Here is a 25953-nt window from a genome sequence, read left to right as displayed (position 1 = left end):
AAAAAAAAAAAAAAAAAAAAAAAAAAAAAAAAACCCAACTGCTTCCACTGGCTGCAGCCTGCTTAGCTCAGGGAGGGGAAGGGGGTGGGGGTGGGGTTAGCTCTGATGAGCCTAGTGCCTTGGAAGGAAGCCTGGCAGCTGGTGGTGGCCACTCAGGACGAGGGGGGCAGCAGTTGGTTTTGCCAGGCTGGCCACCAGGCTGCTGCTTCCGCATGGGTTCCCGAGCCAGGTCACAGCTGATCATACCTGTGGAGGCCTGGGCAGATTCCAAGTGCTCTGTGGCCATGAATGGGAGAGTGGACTTCCCGAAAAAGAAGCTAGCCCACCAGTGTCCCGGGTCGGCTCTGGGGAGACTGGGGTGGTGAGAGATGGCTTCCCCAGGGTACTTGGCACTTCCGCAGGATCTGTTACTGGAAGTGGAACCCAGGTGGCGCTTATATTAGTCATGGATGGCCACCAGAGAGCCACTGGAGGGGATGACTGAGATGCTTTTGCTTGTGGGCTGGTGGAAACCTTGGCGGCGACCCCTCGCGGGTCTCAGTGAGCTATCGCAGACAGTGGGGACCGGGGTGCTAGGCCACGTAGCCCATCTGCGCAGGAAACCAAAGGCAGCCGCTCCACTATCCAGAAGCACGGGGTGTGTGTGCGTGGACGCTCCCCATTATATGGTGGCACGGCCCGGCACCCTGCGAAGCCCCATTGCTGAGAGTTTTTTAAAAAATCATGGTTGGGGACTTCCCTGGTGGCGCAGTGGATAAGACTCCGTGCTCCCAATGCAGGGGGCCTGGGTTGGATCCCTGGTCAGGAAACTAGATCCCACATGCATGCTGCAACTAAGGAGTCTGCATGCTGCAACTAAGGAGTCCGCCTGCTGCAACTAAGACCAGGGGCAACCAAATAAATATTAAAAAAATCATGGATGGGTATTGAATTTCATCTAATGCTATTCTGAATGATTGATATGATTACATGGATTTTCTTCTTATATTGTTAATATAGTGGATTACATTGATTTTTTTTTTTTTTTTTTGATTTTTGAATATTGAGCCAACCTTGCAGTCCTGCAACAAACCTCATTTGGTCATAGTGTGTTATACTTTTTGTTTATTGCGAGATTCAAATTGCTAGTATTTTGTTGAGGATTTTTATATCCATGGTCATGAGAGATGTTGGTCTGTAGTTTTCTTCTTTTGTATTATCTTTGTCTCACTTAGTAGCAGGGAAAATGCTAGCTTAATAAAATGAGTTGGGAAGTGTTCCCTCCTTTTCTATTTTTCTGAAAAGGATTACATAGAATTGGTGTTAGTTCTTCTTTAAGTGTTTGGTAGAATTCTCTAGTTACACCATTTAGGCCTGGAGATTTCTTTTTTGGAAAGTTTTAAACTACGAATTCAATTTCTTTAAGTGTTATGGAACACTTCAGTTAATTTATTTCATCTTAGGTAAGTTGTGGTAGTTTGTGGGTTTTGGAGAATTGATTAATTTCATTTAAGTTGTTAAAATTTTATGCATAGAATTATTCATAATGTTCCTTTATTATCCTTTTAATCTCTTCGGAGTGTATAGTAATATCCCCTCTTTTATTCCTGATATTAGTAAATTAATATCAAATTAATTTGTTCCTTTTTTTTTTTTTTTTTTTGGTCAGTCTTGCTAAAGGTTTATCAATTGTATTGATCTTTTCAAAGAATTAACTTTTGGTTTCACTGATTTTTCTCTTTTTCTGTTTTCAATTTCATTGATTTCTGTTCTTATCTTTATTATTTCCTTTCTTCTGCTTGCTTTGGGTTTGTTTTGTTCTTTTTCTAATTTCTTAAACTGGGAACTTAGGTTGTTGACTTAAGATCTTTCTTCTATTTAGGTTAAGCGTTTAATGTTGTAAATTTCTGTCTAAGCATTTCTTTAGCTGCATCCCACAAATTTTGATATGTTTATATTTTAATTGTAGTGATTTCTCTTGAGACTTTCTCTTTGATCCATGGATTATTTAGAAATGTGTGGTTTAATTTTGGGGATTTGGAGATTTTTAAACTATCTTTTTGTTATTGATTTCTAGTTTAATTCCATTTTGATCTGAGGCCATATGTTATAAAATTTTAACTTGTACCAATTTGTTAAAGTTTGTTTTATGATCCATGATATCGTGTATCTTGGTGAAAATGCCATGTGAACTTGAAAATAATGTGTTTCCACTGTTGTTGGGTGGAGTGGTCTATAAATGTCAATTAGGTCTAGTTTGTTGATGGTATTAAGTTCTTCTGTATTTTTATGTCTACATGTTCTATCTATTACTCAGAAAGGAGTGCTGAAGTTTTCAACCATAATGGTGGATGTGTCTCTTTCTCTTTTCATTTCCTTCAGTTTTTGTATCATGTATTTTGAAATACTGTTGTTAAGTGCGTATACATTTAGGATTGTTATGCCTTATTGGCAAAGAAACCCTTTTATCTCGTAATGTTCATCTTTATCCCTAGTAATTAGATTTGCTCTGAATTTTACTTTGGTGTTAATATAGCCACTCCAGCTTTCTTTTGATTAGGGTTTGCCTAGTTATCTTTACCCATATTTTAATTTTAACCAATTTATATCATTATATTTGAAGTGAGTTTCTTGTAGACAGCATATAGTTGGGTAATTTAAAAAATCCATTCCCTGCCTTTTCATTGATGTGTTGAGACCATTTACATTTAATGTCATTATTGATATTTTTGCATTTAGATCTACCATGATTTGTTTTCTGTTTCTTCCCTCTGTTTTAAATTCCTCTGTTTCCAATTTCCTGCCTACTTTTGGGTTATTTAAACATTTTTAATTCTCCATTTTAATTTTTCTATTGTGATTTTGACTATATCTCTTTTTAAAAAATTAATAATAATTAATTAATTAATTTATTTTTTGGCTATGTTGGGTCTTTGTTGCTGCACACGGGCTTTCTCTAGTTGTGGCGAGCGGGGGCTACTCCTTGTTGTGGTGCACGGGCTTCTCATTGCGGTGGCTTCTCTTGTTGCAGAGCACGGGCTCTAGGCGCGTGGGCTTCAATAGTTGTGGCACATGGGCTCCGTAGTTGTGGCACACAGGCTTAGTTGCTCTGCGGCATGTGGGATCTTCCTGGACCAGGGCTCAAACCTGTGTCCCCTGCGTTGGCAGGTGGATTCTTAACCACTGCCCCACCAGGGAAGTCTTTGACCGTATGTCTTTGTGTAGTCTAAAAAAATTGGTTGCTCTAGGAATCACAAAATACATACTTAACTTTTTACAGCCTACCTAGAATCAATGCTTTATTACTTTAATGGAATACAGAAACTTTACCACTGTAAAGATCCTTTTTTTATTCTCTGTTATAGGCTGAATTGTGTCTCCCCTAAAATTCATATGTTGAAGCCCTAACCCCTAGTACCTTAGAATGTGACTGTTTAAGGGGACAGGGCCTTTAAGGAGGTGATTAATTTAAAATTAGGCTGTTTGGGTAGGCCCTAATCCAATCTGACTGGTGTCCTTATAAGAAGAAGAAAATTGGACATACAAAAAGAGGCACCAGGGATGTGCATGCACAGAAGAAAGATCATATGAGGACACAGTGAGAAGATGGTCATCTGCAAGCCAAAGAGGGAGACCTCAGATGGAACCAAACCTACTGACACCTTGATCATGAACTTCTAGCCTCCAGAACTGTGAGAAAATAAATTTCTATTGTTTAAGGTACTCAATCTGTAGTAGTTTGTTATGGTAGCCCTAGAAAACTAAAACACCTTCTTTATGCTACAGTTGTCTTATATTTTAAATCTACATACCTTGAAAACCCCAGTAGGCAATGTTACTTTTTTTCTTTGTTTTTAACCATCAAGCATATTTTATTTTATTTTTAAAAATTTTATTGAAATATAGTTGATTTACAGTGTTGTGCAAGCATATTTAAATGTCTCAAGAAGAGATCAAGAATCTATTATTTTACCAAGACATTTACCACTTCTGTTACTCTTCATCCATGTTTTCTTCTGGTGTCATTTCCTTCCAGTCTGAATAGCTTCCTTTAGTCATTCTTTTAGAGTAGATCTGCTAACATTAAATTGTCTTAGTTTTCTTTCATCTGAGAATGTCTTTACCTTAATTTCTGAAGGATATTTTCACTGGACATAGTATTCCAGTTGATAGTTCTTTCCTTTCACCATTTGAAAAATGTGCCATTTCCTTCGGGCCTCAATTTCTAATGAAACTAGTTTCAGCTGTCATCAGAATCCTTCTTCCCCTGTAGGGGGATGCTTTTAAGATCTTTTACTTGTCTTTTATTTTCAACAGTGGTGTTTGGAGGGCATATTTACATGTTTTTGAAATATATAATCCTGTCACAATATATTGGCTCGTAATAATAACAAACCATGCATCTGTTATTATGTATGTTTTGTTTTATTAAATTTCTGAAATGTTTAGTATTGCCTTATCGATAAAGAAGATTCTCCAAGTATTAGCAGAGTAACTCATTATCACTTCAATAACGTAAATAAAGCATTGTAAAATTTTTTGAATTACATGATTTCAGTAATTCCTGAGAATTTCCTGGAATTCTGATTTCTTGCTCCTGAATCCTGAAGATTACTATCCATCAGACATTTGGAAACACCAGCTAGACCTGATAACATGGTAAGCTGCATTGTGTTCCTGGATAGCAAGGTATAATACTACAAATATATCAATCCTTCCGGAAATTATATGTAAACATAATGCAATTTTGATCTGAATGCCAGTAAACTTTTTTTTGGAACAGGACAAAATAACTTTAATGTTCATACAGAAGAACAAAAGTCTAAGTATATATAAGATTTATGGCTAAGAAATTGTGAGAGGTCACTTAACTTTAATCTGCTGAAATCAAATCAGTACGATCTTAGCACAAGAAAAGAAATTAAATCAGTGGAACAGACTACAAGTCCAGAAATATATACAAATATAGTTAGGAATTTAATATGTGACAGAAGTCTTATTTTAATTCATTGGGGGAAAATATAAAATATAATATAGTTTATAAATCAGTTATTCATTTGGGATAAAACAAAGCCAGACTGTTGTCTCAAACCCTATACAGGAATAATAAACCCTAGATGGATCAATTATTTAAATGCAAACATTAATCATTACAAATATTAGAAAGAAATTTGGGAAAATGTATAAAATTGGGATAGGGAGCTCTTTCTAAGCAAGGCTAGAAATCCAGAAGCCATAAAAGAAATGGCAATCCTTTTTGATTACGTAAGAATCGGGGGGAAACAGCATGCCAAAAGGCATTATGCTTTTAATATCCCACTGAGACATCCTGGACAATAAGGTGAAATGAGGCACAATTCCACAATCTACCTTTTCTAATATGCGACAAAATGAGCAAAGTTACCACCATTTACCACCTTTACAAACGACCAAAGTTACTCCAGCAATATCCAAACGTGAGAAGTTTTCAAACATCTGACATCAACTTTGCAAACTGGAGATCTCAAAACAAAAGATATAAATTTAGCATCTTTAAGATTTAATCATTTGTGTGCTGATTCTCTGGGATTTTAAAAGTAGATAATCATATCATTCACCAGTTATGACAGCTTTCTTTCAGTCCTCACGTGTTTGATTTGTCTTGTCTTTCTTCACTGTCTGGGACAATCTCGCAAAGAACTGGGGAGAGTGAGCATCCTTTATCTAGCTTTAAAGAAATGCTTCGTTTTGCTCTACTTCTGGGAAATTTCCTCAACTTTTATCTTCCAGTTCTTCTACTAAGTCTTTCAATTAGATTATAATATTTTTTACTTTCCCCTAGTGTACTTATGTGTATATACTTTGATAATATAAAACAATTAAAAAAGAAATAACAGAACCTTCCCCAGAGCTGAAAGACATAGATCTCAAATGGAAATGGATCTCAAATTCTCTGCACAATGGGTCAAAAAAGGCCCATACCTAGTCCCATTACTATGAATTTCAGAGTATCATGTAGAACAATAAGATAATAAAAGCTTTCCAGATAAGAACTTTTGAAGGTAATCACTGAAAGAATAGAAACAAGGTGCATAATTTCTAAACCATTAGAAGAAAGAAAATGCAAGAAGAAATAATAAATCTGTCAAAGTCAGGAAAGAAAAAAGACAAAATATGGTAGATTGAAAACATGAGATTATATGGTAGGAAAAATCCAAAAGGCCCTAGGGTTGCCCCTGCCTTTGGCTTCAGGTTGAGGTGCAGAGGAGCAGAGGGAAGGTTCCCCAGGAGGAGTGGATTCCTCTAAGTCAGCCTGCCACCATTTAAAGGTTTGTTGGTGAAGGTGGGAATAAATGAAAATCCTTATACATGGTCGGGGAGAAAATAAATTGGTGATGTCTTTTCAGAGCAGTTTGACAGTATCTGTACAATTAAAAAATTTAAGATAGTTGTGTCTACTCAGCAATTCTACTTCTAGATATTTAACCAAGAGAAATATTTGCTTCTTAGCACAAACAAGTATATATAAGCCTATTCACATCAGCATTATTTATAAAAGCCGAAGATACGTATAAACATCTCAAAATGCATCACCAAGGGAATCATTAAATAAAGTGTGGAAATCTGTACTCTGGAACACCATGCAGCCGTTAAATGGGAGGTGGGCAGCCACGTGAGAAAATCCTCAAGATCCATTTTTAGGCAGAAGCATGTTACAGAGAAAATTCTGTGTTTAAAAAAAAAAAAAACTTCTCTACTTATGTGTGTGTATTCTTATAGGTATATAAATATATCTGAAAAGACACATCAAATTTCTATTTCTGGGCTCGGGGGCTGGAAATTGGATAATTTACTACCTTCCCCTGACCTATCATGCCTGAGCTATAGGTGAGGATACACCTTAAATCAGTGACGAATATGGTGCCCTCTCCCCCACAGCCATGTGCACGACTAAGGGACAGAGGAGGGTAGTGTCTCTTACCTGGCACCTAATAATCCACGTAAGGACTTTTTCCTTTTCATCTGCACAATCTGGGATCATTGGATTTTGGAAGCGCTAGTGCCCGAGGAAAGAACCCACCCACCAGGGAAGACAGTTTTGGTTCTGTTTCAGTTTGAAGATGAGATTGAATCCTGGCTGATTTGGGCTCCTCATTATACCACTAGGTAGGGGATGTGGGTAATTGTACTTTTGGGGGTGACTGATTCTTATTAAGAAGGGAAATAGGTCTGTTGCTTCACGATGGGGAAAAAGAAGACTGAGCCTGGAATTCATGAGACTCTGGGGTGCCAGATAGCACTCACATGTCCAATAATATAATGGTCAATGGTGCATTGTGGTGACCCAAGATAGACGGGACCATAAGGACTTGGATGCTGTAGAAATGAAGTTTGGGGTCACCCCACTCGGTAGAAGAATCCTGACCAGCTGAGGTGCTGGGAGAGGGTAAGGGATCATGGAAAAGGTAGTGGAAGAAGGAAGCTATGATTGTCAACCATGAAAGAAGTCTCAGAGACAAAAGGAAAAAAAAAAAAGGTTACTTGCAAAGAAGTTGTAAGGGCATGACTAATCATTAATATTTATATTTAATCTTTTCTTACTATAAAAATTTAAATCCCACCTCAGATCAAAGAAAGAACTTTCTCTGGAATCATCGCTGAATGTATATTTAACTAAATTCTCATTTGTTGTGCTCTTTTGTGCGTGGGTTCCTAGGAAGATAAAGACAAATGTCTGTTTCAGGTCTGTTTAACATGTACATATCATGATTGATAATGTAAACAGTAAGAGCCTGTGTGTTACAATTTTTGAGAAAGATTGAATAACAATATGGATAATAAATATATTCACAAGGAATGAGTACGAGGGATATAAATTTAACTGCTTAGCTGAAACTAAAAAAAAAAAAGTTGTAAGGGAATCAGACTTTGGGAGGACAGGCTTACCAAAGAAAACCACACCAGGTATTCAAAGGAAAATACTGCACAATATCCAGTTTTAACAAGTTTTCATCAGTCTGCTCCTGATGGCAAAACAGAACTTCTCTCACATGATTAGCCTGTGCACAAAAGGTCATGACAGATCTTAAGGCATCAGCATTGCAAAGGCAGGGAGAAAGTTGTTTTTCCTAGGGAGTCAGCAATTTATGGGAAATGCTCAAAGTTTCATTTATTTTGGGGACTAGAAGGAGAACTGTTTTGTGTGTGTATGTAAAATCCACATGCAATTTATCAGCAGAAATCCTGTCAATTCTACCTTCACAGTATTTCAGAATCAAAACATTTCTCACCACCACCAAGCACAAACCACCATCATCTCTCACCCAGCTATTACAATGGCTCTTACAATATTTTAAAATTTTCTTGGAGTATAGTTGATTTACAATGTTGTGTTAGTTTCAGGTGTACAGCAAAGTGATTCAGTTATACGTATATATATATTCATTCTCTTTCAGATTCTTTACCCATATGGGTTATTCCAGAATGTTGAGTAGAGTTCCCTGTGCCATACAGCAGGTCCTTGTTGGTTATCTATTTTGTATATAGTAGTGTGTGTTTGTTCATCCCAACCTCCTAATTTGTCCCTCCCCCCAGCTCTGAGTTGCCACTCTGGTCCTGTTTCATGAAATTCACAACACAGTAGTCACATTGTTACGGTTAAAATGTAAATCAGTTCACTCACTCCTCTTCTCTGACCCTTCCTCCAAAGCCTGCCCCTCTTAAGAGTAAAAACAAATCCGTGACAATAGCCTACAGGCCCTGAAGAATTGGAGCTCCAGGTTTTCCCACTATGATTCATCTACTTCTCCCTCACCTCCTTCAGACTTTTGCTCAGATAATCATCTTCCCAGTCTAGGCTGTTCTTGACATCCTAGTCTTGACAGCCTGTTAAAAATTGACCTTATTTTACCCACTTCCTTGCTATATTTTCTTCCACAGCACTTATCACTGTGTAACATTATATATATTTTACTCAATATATTTTTATTATTTATTTATTTATTTTTGGCTGCATTGGGTCTTCGTTGCTGTGCGCGGGCTTTCTCTAGTTGCAGCGAGCAGGGGCTACTCTTCATTGCAGTGTGAGGGCTTCGCATTGTGGTGGCTTCTCTTGTTGTGGAGCGCGGGCTCTAGGCTTGTGGGCTTCAGTAGTTGTGGCACATGGGCTCAGTAGTTGTGGCTCGCGGGCTCTAGAGCGCAGGCTCAGTAGTTGTGGCGCACAGGCTTAGTTGCTCCACAGCATGTGGGATCTTCCCGGACCAGGGAGTGAACCTGTGTCCCCTGCATTGGCAGGCAGATTCTTAACCACTGTGCCACCAGGGAAGCCCACAATGTGTATTTGACAGGCCACAAACAGGCTGTTTTAGTTAGCATAAAATTCAAGTTAACTCATGAAAAAGCCAGAATGACTTCCCCATACCTCAATATGTGAAAATTTCTTTTATCAACACCCAGTAAATACTTGTTGAACGGATGGGTAAATGCTTGGATGAGTGAATGGAGAAACATACCATGTTCTTTGTGGGAAAGATTCAATAATGCAAAAATGTTGATTATCCCCAATTAAGGTGTGAAACTAATACAGTACTGGGGTCGACACAGACATGAAAGACCCAGACCCCACTCCCAGGAAGGACTTGCTGCCCAGTTGTGGGGAGTGTAACCGGTGCACACAGCCACCTCCCCTGAGGTCTCGCCCCTGCTGCGGTGGCAACATCTGGTGACGGAGCAACGTCGGGTAATAAAGGCCCTGGTTCAGCCCAGTGATGGGCAGCTCTGACAGGCAGTGCGGTTGGGTTGGCTAAAGGTTTGTGGGGTCTTTGCATCTGTTTAACTTCTTCCTCTGCCCCCTCCTTCTTCTTTCCCCATCCTTTCACAGATGTTGATCCCTAATAAATAGAATGCACCCCAAACTGGCTTCCAAAACCCCAACCTGTAACGAATACTAATTAAAATACCAAATACCAAATACAAGCAAAGCAAGAAAACAAAACGAAACTGGAAACGACCTAAATGTTTATCAATAGGGAAAAGCTTAGTCAATAAATTATGGCACAGATTATGAAATGAGATGAAGATGTAAAATGAATAAAGGACATTTATGAACTGATATGATAAAGTGTTCCTGATACATTGTTAAATGAATTTTAAAAAGCAAGTAGCAGAACACAATCCCATTTAATTAGAAAATAGAAACTGAAATGTATTTGCTTTCCTTCCTCCCCTTTTAAGACACTAAGAATCCTTCTTACTGTGAAAAGATTGTGTGTGTGAATTCAGAGCAGCCCCCTTAGAGGGATTTACGGAGTTGACAGGATTAAATTGAATCCCTTTCGTGAGGACAGTGTATGTGGAGAGAGCCCAGGCTAGGGTGTCCGGCAGCACTGGGCTGGAAATCTGGCTCTTTTGCTTACCAGGTGTGAGATCTTGGGCAAGTCACACGATGGCTCTGAGCCTAAGTCCATCATCCAAAATTCCTCCCAAGATTCTTGTGGAAATTGAACGGTTAATGCAAGTGTCTGGCACAATCCTCATCAGATTTGCGTGCTCAATAAATTCCGTTCTTTCCCCTGGCTTCTCCCCTCCCATTCCGGCCAGGAAATCCTACTCTCCACCACCCCCTTCCCTCCTTCCGAGCGGAGTGAAGAGAGCTGGCCAGAGCTGGGGGAGCATGATGGCTGAGGCCCCAGAGGAAGCTCAGATGGCAGGGACCCCGGGTCAGGATTGAGCAAGAGCAGAGCAATGGGCTCCTCTGGACCCGGGTTTGCAGTGATGGAGACACCAACAATTCTGAGGTCTTCAGATGCAGGAAGTGAAAGGAGGTGTGGGGCAGACTGCACCTCTGGTTCCTTCTGGTCCAATGCTTCTCTCCCAAATGGTAAAATTGAGGAAGTCATGGGAGCTCAAAAGAAGCGGAAAGGGAGTAGACACTCCCTGCAAGAGGAAAGCAGATCTGGCCGCATATCCAGCTGCCCCGTGCACACCACGTCTGCCTGCGTTTTGATTTCAATTCCTTCTTGTTATTTACTGCCCCAATCAGGGAAACGGGAGATTCCCAGATTATAGACTCCTGGTCTTTCAGACACAAAGACCAGCAGGTCTCCAGTCACTTAGGTGGCTCCTCCTTCAGTCACCCCCATCCCAACTCTCCAGGATTTAGTTTTTTCCAGCTCTGGTCATTGCTGCACAAAGAACTCAAGAATCATAGCCTCTGGACTTTTCACAGGTAACCAGGTTGGGGATGCAGGTGAGACTAAGGGGTTAGGGAGGATGTCAGAGAAAGCAGGGAGAGGGGACTGTGGGTCTTAAGTGAGACTGAATGGGAAGATATATAAGGGGGCAGCTTGGGGATTTAATGACCGAGTGGAGATTTTAGACTCTTTTCCTTTCACTGGATGCAGATTGAATTATGGCAGCCACAACCTCAGTCACAAACTGAGACTCACACTCAACCCCTTCTGTAGCCCAGTTCCAGCCCTGTCTTCAGCCCCCACTCCAGCCGAACCCCATACCAACCCCAGTTCCTCCTTTAACCGCAATGGCATCTTCACCCCCAGAGTCAGCTTGAACCTTTGTGGGGTTTTTTGCTGTGCAGTGCGGCATGCGGGATCCTAGTTCCCCAACTAGGAATCGAACCTGTGCCCCCTGCAGTGGACGGGGAGTCCCAACAACTGGACCACCAGGGAAGTCCCAAGTCAGCCTGAATCTTAACGCCAGCCCCCACCCAAGCTTGAACCTCAACTCTCTCCTGTTTCCAACTTCAGCACCAAGCTTAGGTCCAACTCCATCCATGGCTTCACCAGGAGTACTGACCCCAATCCTAGCAGGAGACGCAACCTCGATTCCAGCTCCCAGTGTTAGACCCAGTCCTAGCAATACGTTTAGCTCCAACTTTACCTGCACTGTCAACCCCAAACTCAACCTGACGCTAGCTCAAAGCCCAATCCTGACCCCACTTCTGACCTCAGCTGCAAAGCCAAGCCCATCCCTGTTGCTAGCCTTGACCCCGGGCTTCTTCTCAACCCTCATTTCTTCCCTTATCTCCAGCCCTGCCCGCGGGTCCTACCTGGTCCCAGCCTCCGTCTTTATCCCGGCTCCTTCCCCAGCCTGGCCGCTGGCCCTGCCTCTACTTCAGCTCCGACAGCCTCAGAGGCCGTGTTGGTCCAAACATGTCAGTGAAGTATGAAGACCTCCAGTACTTGGAGAGTGAGAAGAAAAGCCAGGGGTTTACAGATGGTAAGATGAATGGGGAAACGGCCTTTCCTAAAATCTCCTCTGAATACGTTTAGAAGGATTTCTGCGGTCGTGTCATGTCTGTACCTCTACCATATGTACTGGTGGGGTCTCTCACTCTGAAGGGGAGGCCCTGGGGACCCCAATATAAACACGATTCAAGGTCCACAGCGGTCCTGGCTTCCTGTGCTCTGGGGAAGGGCATGAGAGTAAACCCATTTTCTTTCTCTCTCTCTCTTTTTTTTTTTTAAATTTTGCCACTTAAAAGATTTACTGGCTATTTATTGTAGCTATTATGGACAAATCCAGGAATAACAAAAACATAGAACCAGATTAATTACACTGAAGGAAATTGCTAATATTGTCTTTTAAAACCATTGCAGCCATAATGATTGTTGCCTCCCACCCTGGGCATGTTAAAAAGCACCTAGTGTACATTTTCCAGAATTTTATTATTCCTTCTTTTATTTCCAGAGTCTTTTTTTTTTAAATTAATTAATTAGTTTATTTATTTTTGGCTGCGTTGGATCTTCGTTGCTGCGTGCGGGCTACTCTTTTTTGTGGTGTGCAGGCTTCTCGTTGCGGTGGCTTCTCGTTACAGAGCACGGGCTCTAGGCATGCGGGCTTCAGTAGTTGTGGCACGTTGGCTCAGTAGTTGTGGCTCACGGGCTCTAGAGCGCAGGCTCAGTAGTTGTGGCACACGCAACAACTTAGTTGTTCTGCGGCATGTGGGATCTTCCCGGAGCAGGGCTCGAACCCGTGTCCCATGCATTGGCAGCCAGATTCTTAACCACTGCGCCACCAGGGAAGCCCTTATTTCCAAAGTCTTGAGGAATAACTTCTTCATAGAGCCTTTACCTTAATGGCCAACAGTAAATCTCTTGTCTCCTATAGATATGCCCTACTTGTACTTCTGCTTATTAATCCAGAGGTCAGCAGTGTGTGTTCCTTATGGGCAAGTGCAATGTGCCCCATATTATTATTTATTTATTTATTTTTTTAAATTAATTTATTTATTTACCTATGGCTGTGTTGGGTCTTCGTTTCTGTGCGAGGGCTTTGTCCAGTTGCGGCAAGCGGGGGCCACTCTTCATCGCGGTGCGCGGGCCTCTCACTATCGCGGCCTCTCTTGTTGCGGAGCACAGGCTCCAGACGCGCAGGCTCAGTAATTGTGGCTCACGGGCCCAGTTGCTCCGTGGCATGTGGGATCTTCCCGGACCAGGGCTCGAACCCGTGTCCCCTGCATTGGCAGGCAGATTCTCAACCGCTGCGCCACCAGGGAAGCCCCCCCCCCCATATTATTAAACCCATTTTCTAACTTGTTTTCACTGATGAGTGTGAGCCTGCTAAGGTAGTCACCGTCTCTCTCCCTGGGTCCTCCTGCCTCATGTCCCAGCTCTGATGATAGGACCTTATACATCGCCATTATCCCCTGTCTGTGTGTCTTTGTGTACATGTGTCCCCAGGGGTGTGAGGGGCCCGTGTGACTGAGCACTTGTGCTGGTCCATGAGGGGTCAGTGGCCTGGACGTCCCCCCGCCCACAATTCTCCTTGTCCAGCCTCCTCCCTGCAGGTCCCCGTGGCCCTATCCTCCTCCCCGTCTCTCTCACGTCCTGGACCCTCCTCGTCCTGACACCCTCTCCTCTTGCAGGGCTGCCTGCCCTCGAGACCTTCCTGCAGCGGCTCCTCTCCGGCACCCGCTCCTTCCTGCTCTCCCTGGGCCTCAGCCTCCTCCTGCTGGTCGGCATTTGTGTGATCGGATCCCAAAGTGAGGGGCACAGGGTGGGCAGGGAAGAGAGAAATAATGGGGTGTGGTGGTGGGGGCACTGGTGGCGAGAGTGATAAATGAGGATGACTGCTGGCCCTGTCACTTATCAGTTGGGGAATGAGGTCAAATTACATCCCCTCTCTAAGCCTTAGTTTCCTCACCTGCAATATTGTATAACAATAGTGCCCATCCCTTTGGGTGGGGTCACGCTGTAGGGACCCAATGACACAATGCATGTCAAGTGCCCTGCCCAGTGCTGGCACAGAGGGCCTGATAACCCTTAGCACTGATTGTCTCATCCGCCTGATCAGATTCCAAGTTTCAGAGGGACCTGGCAACCCTGAGAACAACTTTCAGCAACTTCACTTCAAACGCTACGGCTGAGGTCCAGGCACTGAAATCCCAGGGTGAGCCTGGTATGGAAGGGGCTCTGGACTGGGGTGGGGTGCGGAGGGAGAGGGGGAGGAGCTGACTCCTGAGCCCTGAGTCTCTGTGTTCTCCAGGTGGAAGTTTGCAAGAAATGATAACACCTCTGAAAGCTGAGGTGGAAAGTCACAAGCAGGAGCTGCAAGCAGGTGAGAGACCCTCCAGGAGAGTGTGTGGAGGGGTGAGTGGGGGGGGGGCGGAAATGGGAGCGGTCACGTGGTGCTGAGTGCCCTCCCCTCCAGCCCGTAGCTTGAATGATAAGGTGCTTTCTCTGGAGAGCAGCCTGGAGAACCAGCTGCAGGAACTCAAAGCAGGTCAGGCCCCTGCTCCCCTCCACCTGGGCATGAGGCGCGTGGGAGGGCAAGGGGGTTCCTAGGCGGGGCCCCGGGCGTGGACCTCTGGTCTCCAGGGACTCAAGGAGCAGAAGCCACACCCAGGGCACTGTCCCCACTGCCCATCCGTGTGCGGCCCAGGTTATTCCGAAATGCTCCTGCGAGTCCAACAGCTGGTCAAGAACCTGCACTCCCTGACCTGCAAGATGGCTGCCCTCAAGAGCAATGGTGAGGGCTGCACGGGGTGGGCCGGCCCCAGTGTCTGCCCACTCCCCCCTGGACAGCATCTCAGACCCTCCCCTGCCCCGGCCCCTTAGGCTCGCAAAACAACTGCTGTCCTACCAGTTGGCTGGAGCATGAAGGCAAATGCTACTGGGTCTCTTCCTCGGGGAAGCCCTGGCCCGAGGCTGAGAAGTACTGCCAGCTGGAGGACGCCTACCTGGTGGTCATCAACTCCAGAGAGGAACAGGTGAGGCCCCTAGAGCGCAGGTCCAAGACACGTCCCATTGAAGAGAATGGTTCTCAGCCTTGGCTACATATTGGCATCACCTGGGGAGCTTTTAACAACGACTGCCATCTGAGCCAGACCCTCAGAGGTTTAATTGGCCCCGGGCGTTGGGATAAACACCCCGAATCTCCTCGACGGGTTTAATGAACAAAGGAAGTTCAGAACGGCTAGTCCAAGGAGTTGGCAGGGTGGGGAGAAGTCACCGCTGCCCTTCTGTTGTCCCAGGATTTTGTCCAGGCCCATATAGGCTCCTCCTACACCTGGATGGGCCTCAGTGATCTGGATGGAGTCTGGAAATGGGCGGATGGGACGGACTATGAGACCAACTTCAAGTGAGTGCCCCGGGTTTCTGTGCCCCTCTTCCTCGTTCAGCTCGGCTCCTCCAGGGTCTGACCCTCAGCCCCTTCTCCCTGACCTGGATTCCGTGCCTCCCTAGCTGGCTGTTGTCCTCTCCCCTCAGGAACTGGAAGCCAGGCCAGCCGGACGACTGGCAAGGGCACGGGCTGGGTGGGGGCGAGGACTGTGCCCACTTCCACCCCGATGGCAAGTGGAATGACGACGCGTGCCAGAGACCCTACCACTGGATCTGCGAGGCTGGGCTGAGCAAGGGCAGCTAGGGGAGTGGACCACCTGGCCGAGGAAATGGCGGGGCTGGGGGAGGGGGACCTTGTCCTTGTGGGAGAGGAATAAGCCCTGGGAGATTGGAGCACTGCCATTGTTTTGCGTTGGTTTTTTTTTTTCCCCCTTAACTTTTAAAAGATTATCTAGAGTTCCTAAGGTATTTTTTTAAAAAATTTCTGCTTTATTGTGGTATAATTGACGTACAAAATTGTAAGATATTTAAAGTGCACATCGTGATTTGATACATGTATACGTTGTGAAAGGATTCCCCCATCTAGTTAATGAACGTATCCATGACCTCACATATTTATCTATTTTTTTTTAGGTGAGAACACTTAAGTTCTACTCTCTTAGCAAATTTCAATTATACAATACAGTGTTATCAACTATGGCCACTGTGGGTTTTTTTATTTTTTTATTAAAAAAAATTTTTATCTTATATTGGAGTATAGTTGATTAACAACGTTGTGTTGGTTTCAGGTGTACAGCAAAGTGATTCAGTTATACATATACACGTATCTATTCTTTTTCAAATTCTTTTCCCATTTAAGTTATTACAGAGTATTGAGCAGAGTTCCCTGTGCTATACAGTAGGTCCTTGTTGGTTATCTATTGTATTTTATTATTATTATTTATCTATTTTAAATACAGTAGTGTGTACACATCAATCCCAAACTCCCAATCTATCCCTCCCCCCAACCCTTCCCTCCTGGTACCATAAGTTTGTTCTCTAAGTTTGTGAGTCTGTTTCTGTTTTGTAAATAAGTTCATTTCTATAATGTTTTAAAGATTCTGTATATAAGCAATATCATATGATATTTGTCTTTGTCTGACTTACTTCACTTAGTATGATAATCTCTAGGCCCATCCATGTTGCTGTGAATGGCATTATTTCATTCTTTTTAATGGCTAAGTAATATCCATGGTATATATGTACTACATCTTCTTTATCCATTCATCTGTCGATGGACATTTAGGTTGCTTCCATGTCTTGCCTATTGTAAACAGTGCTGCAATGAACATTGGGGTGCATGTATCCTTTTTTTTTTTTTTTTTTTTTTTTTTTTTACTATTTGAAATGCATCCTCTTTGTTTTATTTTTTATTTATTTATTTATTTATGGCTGCGTTGGTTCTTCGTCTCTGCGTGAGGGCTTTCTCTAGTTGCGGCAAGCGGGGGCCACTCCTCATCGCGGTGCGCGGGCCTCTCACCATCGCGGCCTCTCTTGTTGCGGAGCACAGGCTCCAGACGCGCAGGCTCAGTAGTTGTGGCTCACGGGCCTAGCCGCTCCGTGGCATGTGGGATCCTCCCAGACCAGGGCTCGAACCCGTGTCCCCCGCACTAGCAGGCAGACTCTCAACCACTGCACCACCAGGGAAGCCCCTCATGTATCCTTTTGAACAATGTTCTTCTCCAGATATATGCCCAGGTGTGGGATTGCTGGATCTTATCGTTGCCCTATTTTTAGTTTCTTTCTCTCTCTCTCTCTTTTTTTTTTTTTTTTTTCTGTGCCACGCAGCTTGTGGGATCTTAGTTCCCCCACCAGGGATCGAACCTGGGCCCTTGGCAGTGACAATGTGGAGTCCTAACCACTGGACCACCAGGGAATTCCCTATTTTTAGTTTTTTAAGGAACCTCCGTACTGTTCTCCATAGTGGCTGTACCAATTTACATTTCCACCAACAGTGTAGGAGGGTTCCCTTTTCTCCACACCCTCTCCAGCACTTATTGTTTATAGACTTTCTGATGATGCCCATTCTGACTGGTGTGAGGTGGTATTTCATTGTAGTTTTGATTTGCATTTCTCTAATAATTAGTGATGTTGAATATCTTTTCATGTGCCTCTTGGCCATCTGTATGTCTTCTTTAGAGAAATGTCTATTTAGGTCTTCTGCCCAATTTTTTGATTGGGTTGTTTGTTTGTTTTTTTTTTTTTTGATATTGACCTGCATGAGCTCTTTATAAATTTCGGAAATTAATCCCTTGTTGGTCACATGGTCACCGTGTTTTACATTAGGTTCTCAGAACTTATTCATCTTATAGCTGAAAGTTTCTACCCTTTTACCAACCTCTCCCTGTTCCCCCCAACTCCCGGCCCCTGGCAACTACCCTTTTACTTTCTATCTGTGAATGTGACTTTTTTTTTTTTTTTAAACAGTCTACATGTAAGTGATACCATGCAGTATTGTCTTTCTCTGTCTGGCTTATATTACTTGGTATAAATGCCCTCAAGTTCCAACCATACTGTTGCAAATGGCAGGATTTCCTTCTTTATCATGGCTGGGTAATATTCCATCATTTTATATATACATATATATAATGGATATATGGTAGAATATTATATTATTCTTTATCCATTCATCCACTGATAGACACTTAGGTTGTTTCCATATCTTGACTGTTGTGAATAATGCTCCAATGAACATGGGACTGCAGATATCTCTTTGATATCCTGTTTTCATTTCCTTTGGATATAAACCCAGAAGTGGAATTGCTGGATCATATGGTACTTCTATTTTTAATTTTTTGAGGAACTTCCATATTGCTTTCCATACTGGCTGCACCAATTTACATTCCCACCAACAGTGCCTAAGGGTTTCTTTTTCTCTACATCCTCACCAACTTCTGTTTCTTTTTAACCTTAAAAATCAGCTTTATTGAGGTGTAATTCTTACCCAATAAAATGCACCCACTTAAAAAGTAGAGATGACTCTTGACAAATATGAATACCTAGGTAACTACCACTCCAATTAAGATAGAACATTTTCCATCACCCCCCAAAGTTCCCTTATACCCTTTTGCAGTCTAACCCACTTATTTGTCCCCAGGCAGGTAATGATCTGCTTTCTTTCACAGCTAATTGGTTTTGCCTACGCTAGAATTTCTTATAAATGAAATTACACAGTATATACTCTTTTGTGAAATCTGATGTATTTCATGTCACCTGATTTTTAACAACTTTAAAATGGCAGAATGGAGAAGCTAGGTGAGGTCTTGGGAAGTCCTATGTTATTGTGAAAAGAGCATTTTCCTTTCATATAGATTTGAGTTCAATTCTTTTTCTGTCACTTAAAAGTCAGGTAAACTTAGGGTAATAAGAAAAGGTAATTCTGTCATTTCTTTGAAGATCCCAGAGTTGTTGGGAAAAGTAGATAAGATCCCAGGTGTATTGGCTAGCTATTACTGTGTAACAAACCACCCCAATGCTCAGTGGCTTAAAACAACAAGCATTTATTATACCTCACAAGTCTGTAGATCAGCTGGGTGGTTTTTTGGTCTGGCAGGCGTGGCTCTTCTTAGCTGGACTGGTTCATGCATTTGTGGTGGGTTGGCTGGGAGCTGGCTGGTCTAGGATAGCCTCTCTGCCGTGTCTGACATTTGGCTGGCTATGGGCTGGGGTAATGGGGATGACTGGACCATGTTAGGCTAGCCTGGGCTTGTTTGCATAGTGTTTGGGCAGGGTTCCAAGAGAGTAATTTGAAGAGTTGCAGGGACTCTGGAGCCTTAGGTTTGGAACTGAAGCATCACTTCTGCTGCATCCTATTGGCCAAAGTAGATCACAAGGCAACCCAGATTCAGAGAGTTGGGAAATAGACTCCACCTTTTGATGGGAGGAACTACAAAGCCATATTGTGGAGAGACTAGGTATAGGGAGGGGTGGAAATTGCTATTTTTCAAACAATCTAGCATACCAGGGGAAGCATGTCAGTCATGGAGAAACAGCTCAAAGCTAAAGATTCCCATTAAGAGAGGACAGGACCCATTCATTACTGTACTGGTACCAAGAAAACTGCCTGGCATATAGGAGTGTCTCAATTAATGTTAATTAAAAATAAAGAGGGTGATGTCAGAGGGAAGGTATGGGAAAAACAAAATTTAGCTCCCAGGAAGCAGCACCCTTTCACTTTACCCTGCCCACCAGCATCACATGAAAATCATCAGGATGGAGCAGAGAGAGGTCTTGATGGAAAGCGCTCTGAGGGGACCTGGAACTGATGGGTCCAGAAGACACTGACCAATATGCAAGAGATTCCATAAGGAGCAGCAGTACCCAGTGAGTTCTGTGGGCACAAAATACTGGAACCCAGTGTAGCCAAGGGCACAGAACATTAAAACCATACCAATAATATTCCAAACCAGTAACTGCCAGGTCATTTCCCTCATCACTTTATGCAGTCCTACTTAATTAATTCTTGTTCTGCTGGATGTTGGGTCAGCATTCAAGTCTCATGAAGTTCTCTGTGTCTAGACTAGAATAGTCCTGGAAATCCTGACTCAGTCTAATGATGGAACTGACAGTTATCTAAGCAACATCTGCTCAGAAGCCCATACTCCTGAGTGTGTCCCTTGAAATAATAGTATTTAAAAATACTTGGTACCATGCCTTTCGTGAGGCTTTCAGACTACCCTTCTTTGTTGAAGACATTTTTTTAAACCACATAGCTACTAACAGGGTCTTCAGGCCAGAGCAGAAGGAAACAGAAAGCTTACAGATTGATAAGGTTGAATGGCTACAGTTAATTTATTATAATAACCACCAATATCATAATGGAGAATAATGTTATCTATTGAACATAATACAGAACTATTTTATGAGGATTTGATGTATGTTTCCCAAAGAGGAAGAACACTTTGCGGTCAATGAGGGCACTGACAAATCTCCAGCACCTTCCAATCTGCAGAGTGTACAATCTCTGAAACATTTATATTACCATTAACATTTTGCCAGTGCATATTAACCTAGGGATGGCTGGATTCCCTTTTGATTGAACAGCTCTTCCCATATAGCTCTTAAAATAGTGGTGAGATAGTTAAGAATATGCTGCACACCAAATGAACCTTTTTTGTTTGTTTGTTTGTTAACATCTCTCTTTCTCTAAAGGAAAAGAAAAAAAATCTTTGTAGTGATCCAGTGACCTTCTGGGGAACCCCCAAAATCGTTTAGGGTAAAAGACACCTTAAGAATTTTATTTTATTTTTATTTATTTATTTATTTTTTAAAGAATTGATGTATTTAATTATTTATTTATTATTTATTTTTGGCTGTGTTGGGTCTTCATTGCTGCGCGCGTGGGCTACTCTTCGTTGCGGTGTGTGGGCTTCTCACTGCAGTGGCTTCTCTTGTTGCGGAGCACGGGCTCTAGGTGCGCGGGCTTCAGTAGTTGTGGCACACGGGACTCAGTAGTTGTGGCTCGGGGGCTCTAGAGCATAGGCTCAGTAGTAGTGGCGCATGGGCTTAGTTGCTCTGCGGCATGTGGGGTCTTCCCGGATGAGGGCTCGAACCCGTGTCCCCTGCATTGGCAGGCAGATTCTTAACTGCTACACCACCAGGGAAGCCCCAGAATTTTATTTTTCTGAATTTAAGGTCTGATCTTGAGAAGGCAAAATTAAAATTTATCAGATAAGTTGGGACTTCCCTGGTGGCGCAGTGGTTTAAGAATCCGCCTGCCAATGCAGGGGACACAGGTTCGATCCCTGGTCCAGGAAGACCCCACATGCTGCAGAGCAACTAAGCCCGTGCGCCACAACTACTGAGCCTGTGTGCCCTAGAGCCTGCACGCCACAACTACTCTGCCTACATGCCACAGCTACTGAAGCCTGCATGCTCTAGGGCCCACGTGCCACCACTGTTGGGCCCACATGCTGCAACTACTGGGCCCACGTGCTGCAACTACTGAAGCCCGTGTGCCTAGAGCCCGTGCTCTGCAACAAGAGAAGCCACTGCAATGAGAAGCCCATGTACTACAACGAAGAGTAGCACCCCCTGCTTGTTGCAACTAGAGAAAAGGCTGCATGCAGCAATGAAGACCCAATGCAGCCAAAAAAATAAAATAAAATAAAAATAAATAAATGAAAGTTATCAGATAAGTTGATTACTTGATTAGGGTTGTAACATGAATGCTGGAATAAAGAATGGTTGAGATTTCTGCAAGGGTGACAGTGAAATATTTAAAAAAATAAAAATAGCAGGAAGTAACACAATTGTAAGAAACCTTAACACATTCAGCAGTGAGGAACTTTTGCTTGCTGGTTTTAATAAGCAAGGATGTAATAAATTCAGTATAAAGCACAAAAAGTTATTGTGATGAGATATATAGTCTCTGCTCTCTCAACAGACCAAATAGATGATGATGACTTTTACTATTTCTTGTTTAGAGCAGACCAATTTGTTATTTTAATAGAGAAAAAATAATTTTTAGCCTTGCATTAATATAATATTTGGCAGGAAAGTATTCTCATACTTTTAAAAATGTTATTAATAAACTCATCAAAATAAAACCAATCTTGCCAGTTTTAATACATTCCATTCCTTCTTTTTAGTGCCATTATTTATAGGTATTATATAAAGTCCAAGGAAAATAAATTTCATTTCACAAACCTTCTACAACTTTTTATCCACCCAGGTTTTACACTTCATTATCATCTTGCACATTCTAGAACAACTAAACACTTTAGGGAAAAAACTACTCTTTTTATTCCTTGATTAAAAAAATATCACGTGTTTTTGCATACACACTCCTATTTCTTTGCCATCATTATTTCAGATAGTCTCCACCACTTTGATTAATTATAACTGTCAAGGTAATAAATTTCACAGACAAAGCTGGGAGGCAGGTGATTGAGAACTGTGTGTTATATACCAGGTCTAAAAATCCAACGAGACTCATGATCACACAACTACAACCTCCTATAGCCACATGCATTCCTTTTACACTTTTTAAAGTGGCAAAATGATTGTTTTAACATAACCCAAGTCAAGAAATATGAAGAGTGTGAGATTTCCTTGAAGTGTCTGAATTTTTGTCCTAGTTGTAAGCTAATGAGCTAGTCTGCCATCACTTTATAGGTAGGAGCAGAAGATCTGACACCCCTCGGTCAGACATAAAAGACTTTATTATTCACAGTACAGCAAACAGCATGAGCCTCATGTTTGTTTCAGTTCCCTTGTCTTCCAAGCCCAAGGGGGTGACTCAGAGGGACCCCAGTGAATGCTGCAGATGCAGTGAGTTTGCATCACAGCAGAGGTACACAAATCTTTTTTTTCTAATTGAACTATAGTTGAATTACAATATTGTATTAGTTTCAGGTGTATAGCAAAGTCATTCCGTTATATATATATATATATTTTCAGATTATTTTCCATTAAAGGTTGTTACAAGATATTGAATATAGTTCACTGCACTATACAGTAAATCTTTGTTGCTTATCCATTTTATGTATAGTAGTTTGTATCTCTTGATCCCATACTCCTAATTTATCCTTACCCCACTCCCTTTCCCTTTTGGCAAACGTAGATTTGCTTTCTATGTCTGTTAGTCTGTTTCTGTTTTGTATATAGACTCATTTGTATTATTTTTTAGATTCCACATATAAGTGATATCATATAATATTTGTCTTTCTCTGACACTTCACTTATAGTATGATATTCTCTAGCTCCATCCATGTTCCTGCAAATGGCAATATTTCATTCCTTTTCTATTCCATTGGGTATATACTACATCTTCTTAAGCCAATTGACTGTTGAGGGGCACTTGGGTTGTTTCCATATCTTGGCTATTGTAAGTAATACTGCATGTATCTTTTCAAATTAGAGTTTTCGTCTTTTCCAGATATATACCTAAGAGTGGGATTGCTTGATCATATGGTAGCTCTATTTTTAGTTTTTTAAGGAACGTCCTTGCTGTTTTCCACAGTGGCTACACAAATTTACATTCCCACCAACAGTGTACAAGGGTTCCCTTTTCTCCATACCCTCTCCAACATTTGTTATTTGCAGAATTTTCGATGATAGCCATTCTGACCAGTATGAGGTAATACCTCATTGTGGTTTTGATTTGCAGTTCTCTAATAATTAGTGATGTTGAGTGTCTTTTCATGTGCTTTTTGGCCATCTGTATGTCTTCTTTAGAGAAATGTCTATTTACGTCTTCTGCCCATTTTTTGATTCAGTTGATTTTTTTTTAATTTTTTATTTATTATTTATTTATTATTATTATTTTTTTTATTTTTGGCTGTGTTGGGTCTTTGTTTCTGTGTGAGGGCTTTCTCCAGTTGCGGCGAGTGGGGGCCACTCTTCATCGCGGTGCACGGGCCTCTCACTATCGTGGCCTCTCTTGTTGCGGAGCACAGGCTCCAGACGCGCAGGCTCAGCAGTTGTGGCTCACGGGCCCAGTTGCTCCGCGGCATGTGGGATCTTCCCAGACCAGGGCTCGAACCCGTGTCCCCTCCATTGGCAGGCAGACTCTCAACCACTGCGCCACCAGGGAAGCCCATCGGTTGATTTTTTGATATTGAGTTGTATGAGCAGTTTGTATATTTTGGATATTAACCCCTTGTTGATCACATGATTTGCAAATATTTTCTCCCATTCCGTAAGTTGTCTTTTTGTTTTGTTGATGGTTTCGTTTGCTGTGCAAAATCTTTTAAGTTTGAGTAGGTCCCATTTGTTTATTTCTGCTTTTATTTCTTCTGCCTTGGGAGACTGACCTAAGAGAATATTGCTATGATTTATGTCTGAGAATGTTTTGCCTATGTTCTATTCTAGGAATTTTATGGTGTCATGTCTTATATTTAGGTTTTTAAACCATTTTGAGTTTATTTTTGTATATGGTGTAGGGGAGTGTTCTAACTTCACTGATTTACATGTAGCTGTCCAGCTTTCCCAACACCACTTGTTGAAGAGACTGTCTTTTCCCCATTGTATATTCTTGCCTCCTTTGTCATAGATTGACCATAGGTGTGTTGGTTTATTTCTGGGTTCTCTATTCTGTTCCATTGATCCATATGTCTTTTTTGTGTGTCAATGCCATGCTATTTTGATTACTGTAGCTTTGTAGTATTGTCTGAAGTCTGGGAGGGTTATGCCTCCAGTTTTGTTCTTTTTCCTCAGGATTGCTTTGGCAATTCTGGGTCTTTTATGGTCCCATATAAATTTTAGAATTATTTGTTCTAGTTCTGTGAAAAATGTCATGGGTGATTTGACAGAGATCACATTAAATCTGTAGATTGCTTTGGGTAGTATGGCCATTTTAACAATATTAATTCTTCCAATCCAAGAGCATGGGGTATCTTTCCATTTCTTTGAATCATCTTCAGTTTCCTTTATCAATGTTTTATAGTTCTCAGCATGTAAGTCTTTCACCTCCTTGGTCAGGTTTATTCCTAAGTGTTTTTTCGTGATGCAATTTTAAATAGGATTGTCTTTTTACTTTCCCTTTCTGATATTTCACTGTTAATGTAAAGAAATGCAACAGATTTCTGTGTGTTAATTTTGTATCCTGCTACCTTGCTGATTTTGTTTATCAGTTCTAGTAGTTTCTGTGTGGAATTTTTATGGTTTTCAATATATAGTATCATGTCATCTGCATATAATGACAATTTTACCTCTTCCCTTCCAATTTGGATATGTTTTATTTCTTTTTCTTGTCTAATTGCTGTGGCTAAGACTTCCAGTGCTATGTTGAATAGAAGTGGTGAGAGACATCCCTGTCTTGTTCCAGATTTTAGTGGGAAGGTTTTCAGTGTTTCATCATTGAGTATTATGTTGGCCATGGGTTTGTCATAAATAGCTTTTATTATGTTGAGATATACAGAACCATTTCTTAATGTGGCTGTAACACAGCCACTGTCCATTTTCAGCTTGTGCCCATGTTCTCAACTGATCCATACATAAACCAAGCTTGGGCTTTTTCTCCCCCTCAAATGAAAACCAGGGAAGAGAACTGATGCAAATGTGGTGGGTGAGAGGGGCAAGGGGTGTTACTTGCTCATGTAGCTCACTTGTGCCCTTTGATCTGGTCCTGCTTAGGCTTGATTCAATTTCCATCTGACCATGAACCGTTGCTGTATATGTCTGACCTTATGACTTGGTAGGTCTGACAAACCCAGTTCATAATGAGAAGTTTCAGATACATGGTCACATTGTATCCTATGGTTAAACATTCCATCTCTTCCAGGGTCCAGTAACGTGTCAAAAACTATTTCTCAAAGTGCATCTAATTCTCTGCTGCAGATATCATGGTTTTATTCCAGAATCTCAGAGACTTGTGTTGTGATTCTTCTACTGGAGCGTTCCATAAGCTCCATTCTGCATCTAACACCTCCAA

At 42.0% G+C, this 25953-nt stretch overlaps 1 protein-coding gene across 4 annotated transcripts; it reads left to right on the top strand.

The window, feature by feature from the left end:
* Window positions 1–3446: 3446 nt before the first annotated feature.
* Window positions 3447–16023, top strand: CLEC10A (C-type lectin domain containing 10A). 4 transcript variants are annotated; one of them, XM_036836529.1, is made up of 11 exons: window positions 3447–7125; window positions 10558–11185; window positions 12007–12195; window positions 13844–13960; window positions 14272–14376; window positions 14464–14535; window positions 14629–14700; window positions 14860–14946; window positions 15036–15187; window positions 15452–15558; window positions 15687–16023. In XM_036836529.1, exons 3-11 carry the CDS (start codon window positions 12129–12131, stop codon window positions 15841–15843), a joined length of 936 nt encoding a protein of 311 aa, XP_036692424.1. In that variant the 5' UTR covers window positions 3447–7125; window positions 10558–11185; window positions 12007–12128; the 3' UTR covers window positions 15844–16023. The 4 variants fall into 4 exon arrangements, with proteins under 4 accessions (XP_036692424.1, XP_036692425.1, XP_036692423.1 ...); XM_036836530.1 differs by lacking the exon at window positions 3447–7125 and having other exon boundaries at window positions 9362–11185; window positions 14272–14367; XM_036836528.1 differs by lacking the exon at window positions 3447–7125 and having other exon boundaries at window positions 9362–11185.
* The last annotated feature ends 9930 nt before the right edge of the window (window positions 16024–25953 follow it).

The sequence above is a fragment of the Balaenoptera musculus genome, chromosome 20 (assembly GCF_009873245.2).
Source record: "Balaenoptera musculus isolate JJ_BM4_2016_0621 chromosome 20, mBalMus1.pri.v3, whole genome shotgun sequence".
In the NCBI taxonomy this organism is placed as follows: Eukaryota; Metazoa; Chordata; class Mammalia; order Artiodactyla; family Balaenopteridae; genus Balaenoptera; species Balaenoptera musculus.
Note: the sequence above shows the minus strand (reverse complement) of the source record. Positions and strands in the feature narration are given on the sequence as shown.

Bases quoted from the DNA above. Each gene is read 5' to 3' on its own strand.
- CLEC10A (XM_036836529.1), top strand. From the start codon at position 12,129: ATGTCAGTGAAGTATGAAGACCTCCAGTACTTGGAGAGTGAGAAGAAA. The intron at 13,961-14,271 runs GTGAGGGGCACA...CCGCCTGATCAG, and splicing joins TTGTGTGATCGGATCCCAAA to ATTCCAAGTTTCAGAGGGAC. The intron at 15,188-15,451 runs GTGAGGCCCCTA...CTGTTGTCCCAG, and splicing joins TCAACTCCAGAGAGGAACAG to GATTTTGTCCAGGCCCATAT.